This window comes from Antrostomus carolinensis, unplaced genomic scaffold, assembly GCF_000700745.2.
Source record: "Antrostomus carolinensis isolate BGI_N321 unplaced genomic scaffold, ASM70074v2 scaffold55566, whole genome shotgun sequence".
In the NCBI taxonomy this organism is placed as follows: domain Eukaryota; kingdom Metazoa; phylum Chordata; class Aves; order Caprimulgiformes; family Caprimulgidae; genus Antrostomus; species Antrostomus carolinensis.
This window is the reverse complement of record NW_010323642.1, coordinates 3,391-14,741: the sequence shown is the minus strand read 5'-3', so window position 1 is coordinate 14,741 and position 11,351 is coordinate 3,391. Positions and strand designations below refer to the sequence as shown.

Below are 11,351 nucleotides of genomic sequence, written 5' to 3'. Positions count from 1 at the left end.
TAGTTTAGTATCTGAGAATAATGTAGAAATACTTAACCAAAGAGATACTAGAATTAGAAATAATACGACAATATTAATGAAAGCTCAGTGGAAGATCTGTAAGGGTGACATACTAGCCTTCTCCACTGACTGCAAGTATTAAGATTAATAGCTATACTGGAATAACTCATTTATTATTATGGAGTAAAAATAATACTTCTCTCATAGTTACCCAGCACCCAGAATATAATTGCAATAATCAAAAGATTTTGTGGTAACTAGAACAGTAGCTCCTTCTTCTGTAGCTGGTAATGGAAATGAGGTTTCACAGCCAGTCTGAGGTTTTACCAAGCCACAGTCACTGCAAGTGCATTCTTCCACTGAATACATTAATGTTTCACTTTGAAGTGAGTGTCTAATTCCTTCTGTATTCACACTGCTTTCAGTATTATCCTTGAGAATATTATTCAGCTCCACAGAAGAGTCTGTAAATATACATAAGTTAATTTAGTACATACATCATGCTATGCCAGACATAGAGAGTTATTAAAGATCCAAATTTCATTATGTTCCATGTTCCTAACCTTAGTGAAAGATTTAAGATATAGTGAAAGTTTTAAGATGTAATGATATTTGATAATCTTTTGTTCTATGACAATATACCCCCTATACTTCAGGATAAGCATTTAAGTAATCTAACACACATTTTCTAATCAGTTATTATTTACTGGCTGAACACTCCACAAATATTAGTATTTGTAAAATGTAAAAATAACGTAATTTTTTTCACCTTCCCAAAATATACCACATACACTTCTCACAGGCTAGAATGTCAAGTAAATAAATAAATATTAAGTAAAATTATTTAATGCCTTATAAGATGGAAAGCTAATATTGAGTGTGTATCTGGGTAGAATTCCTTTTGCATTCAATGAGAAGACGATGAAAGCCTTATGAAGATCTTTTGCTATTAAGGGCTCATAAATGATTTCTGAAACACCAGCAAGTAAGCCAGGTATGAATATGCACCAAAACAATCCTGATAGGATCCAGAACCAACAAAGAGAGATTGCTGCTTTTACAAGTTATCATCTAGATATTTTATTCCCTAATAACTTTAATAACTTCATTGAGACTATTTGAAGAATATAAAACAATCCAACAGACAGTTATCAGAATCTGGAATGTAAAGTATATGCAAAATGTATACATGGTAAGATTAGCTAAAATGTACAATGATCTAAAATTATTTGATAAAAGAATCTTATTTATTCACCTGTGGTTTTCAGTTTTTCTTTTAGTTGCTTTAGGTGCTTCCATTTAAACAAGACCATTAAGGTGAACAGAGTGAGCATTACAATTACTCCTAAGCCCAAACAAATCCAAAGAACTCCACTTGAATCAGTACCTTATGAAATAAGACATGTATTAAATTCATTGTAAACAATAACCAATGAACAGTAAACATGTCCAGCACATAAAACTTCTATGTTAATGAAGCAATTTCTATTTCTATTGAGTGACAGCCCAAGTAAAGCTTAAGAGGTTCAAAAATTTACTCTTCTAAACACATATACACGGCACACTGCATACATACACTGCATTTCTGAGCCCATATATTATTCTAAACTCTTTCCAGGTTTTAGATTTCTTTAAGTTTTTATGTTTACGGTTCTATGTAAAATACAACATGAAAATGCCTAGCATAGCCACAAAGTATTGCAGAAATATTACTTACTCTTATCACAGTAGTTTTCACATGAAGGCGGTGGTGTACTGGAGCATCGAAGATGACAAGGCTTACAAGAGAGCAGCAAATTATCAAAGTATTCATTTTTGGGGCAGTGTGCCATCGAGGTCAGTAATTATGGAACTGGAAAGCCACAGAAATTGTAAAAGAGTGAGGATCATCTACAAAGGGCTTTTGAGTTCTCAGTTTTATCTAAGAACAGCTAGCAGTTAGCTAGACTTCAGTCACAGCTCTACTACATAGCATCAAGTTAAATAAAAAGGATTTAACTCTGAGGTCCCCAGGGAATTACTGTTCTTTTTTTGGCAATCCATGATTGTAAAGTACTGAACAGCTGCACCAAGATAATTTTCAATGTAAATTTTGCCTGAAACAGAAAATGGTTATTTATAGAAGACATTTCTTGAACAGGTGCTAAACATTATAAGCTGTAGAAAAGCAAGATCTCCAAACAGGAGTTCATAATAATTGTTCTTGTCTTTAGAATTTTGTATGTTTTTTCATGGTGATGGGCTGCAGTAATGATGTTTTACTCTAATATGCAAACTATGCAGTGCTTACTTTTTGTTCGTTTTGTCACAGTCCAAGGAGCATATGATGAAAAAAGTAGAGGCAGGAGACATAGCAATAAGAAGATACGACCAATTCCATTTCTAGGTGCCACTGACTCATTCTGTAACTTCAGACAACTTCCTTCATACCTGTTTCTTTGGATGGACAATAAAAGAGTGGTTTTCTGATTCTAAACGAGATAATAGTTAAAGTACAAGTTTGACAATTACTTTGTAATCATGTTGTACAAAATACATCTAAGACTTTCAGTTATAAGTTCATGATGTGGCCCTACGTTTTCCTTTTAAGATCATAGTATCTTTCTGGACAATCTAGAGGAGAATAAAATAAAATTAAAAAAACAAACAAACAAACAATACCATGAGAAAAACCTTCTTTACTGTGAGGGTGCCAGAGCACTGGAACAGGCTGCTCAGAGAGGCTGTTGAGCCCCCTTCTCTGGAGATGTTCAAACCCACCTGGACACTTTCCTGTGCAACCTGCTGTAGGGAACCTGCTTTGGTAGGGGGGTTGGACTGGATGATCTCCTGAGGTCCCTTCCAACCCCCACCATTCTTTGATATCAGTGAGGTGTAAGATACACGTTCTATTTCTAAGTTTGAAACTCGCATGATTAAATCAACAATGCTTTTCTCAAGCAGATTAAGAAGCTAACATTTGTGGAAAAGTAAATGAAGTCTTGATGCGTCCAGTAAAAAGAACCAATAGCTGCTGCTCTTACTGAAAGTGTCACTGGTAATACAGAGCAGTTCAGAGGGGCAGTGGAAGCAAGCAGATGATGGTAACTTTGTACAGTTCTGTGTCCTCAAGGCAATGCATATTCTTCCTCTTTCCATAACCTTCTGTACATGTTTTGACAGAGCAACACTGACAGTAGTTTGGAAGAAACTGCATAGACCAGATAATAATATTTAAAAACAAAACAAAAACACAGATTCTCAAAGCATACTGTAAACTCAGTGCTGCTATGTGGAACATTTTTAAGATGATCTGTTGATGCTACACAGGTAGCTTCACCATGAGGCAGAGATGCTTCCCAGTAAATGTAACCCAAATATAGGAGTTCTGGGAAAAATATTAGAGGACTTGACATTATTTTGTGAGACAATTAACAATGAAAGGAACTACAGGACATAACTCCTACTGTAAGTAGTATTACTAAAGTCTTCACAACTACTTTACTTTTTGCTATTAAATTCTTTCCTCTATTTTCCTAGTCCAGAAGAAGGGCAGATGTTTTTTACTCACTGGCAACTGCTTTTCTTGTGTACGCAAAATACCTCTCTCTCCAAAACATGCTGCCTTTGTACTTTAATACATCTGCTGCATGATATGCAGAAGTGTTAATATTGTGATTCCTAAAATATTTTGTCACTCAAATGTAATGAGCTATATTCTAAATCAGACTATTTTGGCACAAAGATGATTCACGTCTAATTAGTAAGACTGATCTGTAGGTCACCAAAGATGTGGTTAGATTATATACGGCTAAGCTGATTAAATGTCTTGGTGTTAGTGAAAGGGATAGTCCTGCTCTTCACTCTGCAGTATTCTGAAGCACAAGGAAGGGCTCTGGGGCTTACCTGACCACATGGCAAGCAGCTTTAATTTGTTAATCCAGTCAGTTCAGAAAGTTTTAGTCCCTAGGGCCTGGAAAAAAAGGCCAGAAAAAGAACAGAAAAAAGATAAACAGCTGATTACCTAGTGGAGATGTGAAACTAAGTCCACCACGGAAGCACAAATTTGGTGAACTAATGTGCCAATGTCTTCGTTTTAAAAGTCCTATCGAACTCTTAGGTACAGTAGAAATTAATTTGTGTCTAATTATTTGATATTGTGTATATGGGGTGATAAGATACTGTGGCAGATATGCTTACCCTCTCTATAACCAGTGGGTCAGAAACAGTTTTCCTGTGTGGCTTGTTAGAGTTCAAATACATTTCTCTTAACACACAGAAGTAAATACAAAGAAGTCTCATCTTTTCAATCAAACTCTAAGAAACCTCCCCTCAAGTAAAAGGCTAAATACAGCTCATTTAATCAGAGCTCTGGAGAACACTGCTGTCTCTTATAGCGATAATTTTCTTTCTACAATTGGACTACTATTTCCCAAACCTTACGGCCTTTAGAGATAAAACAAATTATTTTCATAGATATGCCCCAAAATACAAATCCTTGATTCTTAAGCAATACATTTTTCACACATAGGAAACTGGGGAGCGATGATATTAAAGGGTCTCTAATGTGTCATGCATATAAACAACTACCATACAAGTCACAGTCTTTCCTCCTTAGCTGTATATAGTTTAACTGACATATGTAATGACAAAATAGAGGTGACAAATGGTAGAAAAACTATGAGGAATTACAGTTGTCATGGCCTGTTGCCTTTGTTTTCTGCACATCCTAACATTCAAGAGTCCTACTTCCCAAGGGTCTGAAGGCAAGCATACAATCAAAAGATCTTGATAAGCAGTAATTCCCTGTGACAAACTCGCTACACGTCTGAAACATACATTATTTCAAAATCTGTGTCCTGTGGTTCACCTGCTGTTTTCACTGACCATATGAGGTTCCCCAGAACTTCTGGAGACAAGCAGCTATAGAGCGGTTTTGAAATTACATTTTGGGGAACCATTTCTTATCTGCCTGTGCCTCTAAAAAACATACTGCAAATATTTATTCTCAAAGCAGAAATTAATCCAACATACTGTTTCTCAATTCAGTAAAACACTGTGTTGTTCACTCTTAAAAACAAGTCTCAAACTGTGCCAGAAAAAGCTAACTCATTCAACAGAGGATCATTTGGTACAGTGCTCAGAAAATGTATTTGATAGTTATTATGTAGATGTGTGATAGCACTTGCAATAAAACAGATTTGGGGAAATGATGTGCTAAAGGAGTAAGAAGGACATTTTGTATTTTAACAAGATTCTTGTGCAACCTTCATTTGTGAGTAATTTTAATTAGAGGAATTTAATATTAAAAAAACTAACTGGCTTTCATATGAGAGATGCAATACCTGAATTCAGAAGCTGTTTATTAAGTAGAATATTGGATTCAACCAATATAATAAACCAACCAAAGAAACAAAACCCAGAAGCATTAAGAATAAATTCATTAAGTGACATTAAGATAAGGATATTGTTACTTAGAAACTGTAGTTATGTTATGTTAATAATTTATCCACTGCCTTGTATAATACACATTAAATCCTCTGAGCGGCACACTATTTTGTTATTTGTGAACTTTGCACACACACACACGAAAAAATGCCCGAGATGATTGGACACTGATGGTTCTCCTACAGTGATATTTACCTTCAGGGAATAATAAATATATGGCTTATTTACCAGTGAAGTTACATTTCAGCTTTTTTTCAGTTACAGGATTTCCACGGCTTGCATTGGCTTTCCACATGGAGTTACATGTTGATAATAATAAATGCTTTCTCCTTGTAATTTGATTTTGCTTCAAAAGAGTGACAGAAATTAGTAGAGTTGTACAAAATAAGAAAGGATTTATCAAATATAATGATGACAAATCCACAGAGTGTTGCCAGGGAGGTATTTCTGTAGTTACATTAGTGTAACTTAAGTTCAAAAACCCCCAAGATATCCTCTAAGAATAATTCAGAGAAGATAAGCTGGCCTGCTGGAGTTGACATTGTTATGGAAAGTAATAGAAAACAAATTTAAGAACAAAGGTGTCAACAAAGAAAAGGAAAAACAATTCTCAGATTTGCTTCTAAAATGTTTCAGTCTAACTCAAAAGTGACACCCAGGGACAATTTATAAAGACCAGTATGAAATATATGTCTTTGCTCTCATAATGTGATTATTGAACACTGACAACTCCTCCCTGAACTTCAAATCTACATTTGGAAGCAGTAAAACATCCATTTGTTGTTTAGAATAGTTTTAGCATACTGTCAGTTCTACTGGCGTATCAAACTACTGAGCAGGATTTCAAGAAATCAAGTAACTTTTCCCGGTGCAGGGAGCACAGGTAGGTACCAGCACAGCACAGACCAGGAGTTGGTATTTTGGAGCTGTACACGCACACACTAGATTTACAACCTTCTATCACGTGAGCAGAAGACCTCGAGTTACGTGCTGCTTTGGCAGAATATAGGTGTACCAAACAGTGAGCATCCAGCCAGAGCATTTCCTGCCATGAACCCAAATTTGACTGTTGGTTTCCTTAAGCATCTGGAGAAGCCCGAGACTTACAGAAATCTTTGTCAGTGCCCAAGTGCCCATTTTTAAGATGTGCTAAATTGGTATTACTTATGTGACAGAAATAAATCACCTGAAAAAGGTAAGGAGAATTTTATCTTTCACTATTTAATTTGAAAAAAGCTATTGTGAGTTTCAACACTGAAATAATAAAATTAAAAATCTGAATAGAAAACCAAAGAAAGTAATACTATTATGTCAATAATTAAACAGAAAAATTGAAATTAATCTCTCATAGGACAGTAGCTCAAGGTCTACTTACCACACATAACTTAAACAACAAAGCTTTGTTCTGACACTGCTTTGGGGTTTCTCTGTTCATGCTTGTGCCAGCTTTTTTGCCTGACTGTACTTCAGAAATTCTGCATAATTACATAGCGCTTATAAAGAGAAAGAGAGCTTTCTGATAGGACTATTACAGTCCTTTCAGAAACATTAGCTAGGCCAACAAAGGAATTCTTCTGGCTGTATATTTGCTTCTACATTGGTCGTTGTGTGCTGGCACAGCTCTTACGGGTAGCACATGTAATTTTTTTTCCACTTACTAAGGCAACTGACATAGACCAAGCCTGTACTAAGACTTGACAGTGTAAGTCCTCTTCAATTCTCTAAAGCTATGTACAGAAAAAAATCCAAGAAAGAGAGTCCCTTATAAATCACCTCATCACAACAATCCTAAAAATCTGTGAGATCAATGCATATACAAAAACCCCACCACTTTTTCTTCCCAAAAGCTACTGCACTTCAAGCAACAGCAGGCTTACAGACAGTTACCTCCTAAATAAAGTGTTGAAAGTTTCCAAAATGGTTATTTTCAAAAATACATATTTTGTTAAGTGTACACTTTGACTGTATGGCTAGGAGGAGATAAGCTGTCCTAGGAATGGGGTACACACTGCTCATAAACAAAAGGAAGGGGTTATTAAAGGATTCCATGTGTTCATTAACTTTTACAAGCTGCACAAAACAATGCTCTTTTTAGACACAATATTGTTCAATGTCATTTGGGCACAGTGCAAAATCAAGAACAATGTGGATTTTGCCTGTTTGGTTCAGTACATTTTAATTAGACTACTGCTTTGAAAAGAATGATGTTGCTGTCAAAAAATGTTCCTTAAAAACAGTAAATCAAATAACAATAGTATAAACATTGTCAACTAAATCTCAGACAACTTGTGTATCCCATACTATGTTCAAAGTTTACTTAGCTAGGAACCAAGTTATGGAAAAGAACAAGTACATAGCACAGAATAGCAGTTTTGATAGACTATAAACACTTTGGGGAAAGAAGATACCTTTTAACTTGTCTGATGTTGTACATGTGCCAACATAGTTATGTAACTGCGAAGGACAATGCATAAAACAATAATTGTGCAAACAAGTTTGGATTAAGCTAATACCTGTTAGAATGCCAGTGACATTTTTATGTTGGTGCAATAGTTTTTACAGAATGTAAACATTTTTTTCTTCATTTCTTAATGTAAACACATTTTGTGTTGTAAAAATAAACTCCCACATACTACTATTCTAGTGACTTTGCAGATGGACAAAACAAACTAAAACTAATCAATGGCATAATGCCAAGAGGAGTAATGGAATTACAACAAAAATAAATGTGCATAAACACTGATGAATGATGTGAAGTGCTTGGCATACACTGAAGTCTAACAAGAATTTTTCTTCTGATAATTTTAACCAAATTCTCTAGCCATTCAGTATTTGTGGACAAGTTTCGGTAACACACAATTACCTTATTTCAAATTCCGATGTACAGCATCACAGTGACGATATATGCTCCCTCTTAAGACAGGAGGGAAACTGTAATTGGTTTTGCCATCCCTATTCCACAATAATTCCATGTGCAAATTGCCTTCTCTGGAATAAAAATACTGGCAGAGAATAATTCCAGAGTAATTAGTCCTATCTAGAAACAAGCTCACTAATTTTCACAATTTCATAATGAAGTAATTATTTTCTGCAGCAATGTTAACCAGCTATAGAAGAACAGCTTTTAAAATCCCATGACACTGTTATTCTTTCTTCATAACAACAATGCCATTTTGCTTTAGTCATTAACAAAACTAAAATCTTAAGGGATCTCTAAATGTTCCCTCAACTGGAATTGTGGAGAATTAAGAAAGGGAAAAGAAAGCACGTGATAACCCCACATTCCCACCTCCCTGGAGACAGCCAACCAAGATGTGTAACTCCACACTTTAAATGCTAGCCAACTTTTCTGCATTTTTTACCTCTATATCAAGCTACAAAACTGACAATTTGATGGCATCCAGAACTGCAAATTCTGTCTGTTACTTGTCTCCTGCTAGAACAATACTAGTTTACAGCCAGTAGAACATCTCCTAGGATCTGGCACTTAAAAGTTATCATTGTTGCTCAGTCAGCTCAGCATCCCAGCCCCTGAGAATTATTTGTCTCAGATCACAGAGAGAAAAAAATATCCTCTGTTTCAATTTCTCACTTCCAGAGAATCTATGTATCTCAGGCTTGTAATGGTTACTCGCCATATCCAACAGATTTATAGGTGAAAACAAATTTACTCTAACGAAGCAGAAGGTGAATTTTCTAATCAAAATGTTGCTAATCAAGATGAAAGCATAAGAACAGTTGAACAGAGGTCTGGATTATACTTAACAGGATTTATTCTCAGGTGCTTCAGTATCTTAAGTGACATGATTCCCTCTCTTACCAATCCTACATCTGGCTTTCAGATCTCTAAAACCACAGTCTCTGCCTTTCTTCAAGACAGATTCCCTGTCTCTAAGCTTTCCAATCCTAACTCAGGCACTGTATACACCATTAAAGTGATCTCACTCTTCTCTTCCTTGGATGCATGTTCTTTGCTCAGCACATTCCTTCCACATTAAGCAATCCTTTTGCTACTCACAACATTTTCAACTATCATTAGGTTTATAAACTATGCTAGATTCTTCACAATGTGCACAGCAAAACCCCCATCTTTGTTTATTTTGAGCTTTGATAGCAAAAAAACCCCACACAACAAACAATTCTGATAGCAAAACTACTTACCTAAACCACCCTCCTCTGACTATTTATCAGTCTGGAGGCTCATAGTGTCAAAACCCCAGAGTAAGGAGTAAATGGCAACGACTGTGCTTTAAAGAGAGGCACCTTGAACAAAGAACTAGTTAGCACCCAATTTAGAGATTTTTCAAATCTGAACAACAGGTTTACTAAGCAATAGATTACACAGCTGAGAACTCTGAGCCTCTAATTAAAATAACCTGAAAAAAAGGGGTGGCACCTGTAAAAAAGATGACCTTTCAGTCTTTATTCCTAGAGATATACAAGCAAAAGAAAGGTAGGTTGTGTATACATACGTACATACAAAAGTGAGACTATCTGACACATGATTACCTTGCAAAACAATGAGCTGAGCCTATAAAGTATTTAAGAGGTAAGGAGATAGACATGGAGAATTACAAACTGGTATTTTGGTGTATGGATCTATGTTTCTTTTTCTCTCTAAAGTAAAACCAATTCATTTTATGCCCTTTTTGAAGCTTGCAGTATGTGCTTTAACAGCTCCAAAAGAAAGGCTTTAATTCTAGATTGGAGACCTCAAAAAGAAGAATACAGCTCAGAAGTACTCATCACCAACCCATAATGAATTGTATAGGAGTTAAGTTGCTAAACTCCTTTGAGGATATGCCTTTGCAAGCTTGGAATAATTCTACAACTAGACTCTGGAAGAGAGCTTCTGCTGTGGTGCTGCATTTCAAAAACCAAAGACAACGTTTATTTGAATCTCTTCCAATCAAATACCTTGAAATATGTTCATGTGAAACAACACAAACATAGCAATTGTGTGAGTGTCCAGCAGAGGGAGAGTAATGGGTCAGAAACAGCATTTGTTAAACAGCACGGCTAGAACAATCTGTGAAAAGATGTTTCGTGGTCAGGATATCTTAGTTTGGATTATACACGGTCTTGTGCAAATATGAAAGCCTCTTTATAATTTGCTTACACTTCCAGGAACACCATCAAAGCTTAGGATAGACTTGGCTCTTGAAAAAGCCATCATGCTGAAACATAGTGTGGTTTTTGTTCTTTAGTTCTCAGCTACATCTCCACAGATTACCTGGAAAGAGAATTTGCCAGAGATGAAGAATATTAATTTATAATCTCCTGGCACCCAATCAAACTTAAACTAGTTCAGCAGTTCCAGTTCTGTGTCAGGCAGGCCTCATTAACATTATGAAAGGTATTTAGAAATTCTAAACACTTACACAGCCTTCCTTCAAGAGAGGTATATCACCTAGCTACAGCCTTAATTCATGTTTTCCACAAAAACTTCTGGATGCATTTAACTCCACCTGCTTCTTCTAAGTAATCCTACACTTAATTTCTAGAATGTCTTTTGAGATTGTTCCTTCACATAAGCCTCAGACAAAGAGCTGTGCTTCTCGAATGGCACTTTCATAGCTGAGCATAGTTTCCTGTATTTTTCTTTTAATAATTTACCTTGTAATTCTTGTCTTCTTTTCCTCCTAGGTAAATAACTTGTTCTTTTGGCTTTGTTTTTAAAGGCTCATTCTGACTTCAAAGCAATTTTAAATATCAGGCTACTCATTTAAGTGCATAACTAATGTACATGTTTGAATACCTTTAAATTTCAGGGCATGGCTCACAGTGCGTCAGTTGAATTTCAGCTTGCTGCCACACCAGAAAGGGAAGTCTTATTCCTTTCCTCCTCCTCCCAATCTCAGCCAAATGCTTTCCTTCACATTTTGCAGCAGCTCAGGAACTTATCTGATCTCAAGATAAACTGG

The 11,351-nt window shown here is 35.8% G+C and overlaps 1 protein-coding gene across 1 annotated transcript; it reads right to left on the bottom strand.

The window, feature by feature from the left end:
* Positions 1-207: 207 nt before the first annotated feature.
* TNFRSF17 (TNF receptor superfamily member 17) lies at positions 208-9,232 on the bottom strand. The gene is made up of 4 exons (XM_010170620.2): positions 9,172-9,232; positions 1,718-1,837; positions 1,256-1,387; positions 208-464 (listed from the first exon to the last, which is right to left on the bottom strand). Exons 1-4 carry the CDS (start codon positions 9,230-9,232, stop codon positions 208-210), a joined length of 570 nt encoding a protein of 189 aa, XP_010168922.2.
* Positions 9,233-11,351: the final 2,119 nt, after the last annotated feature.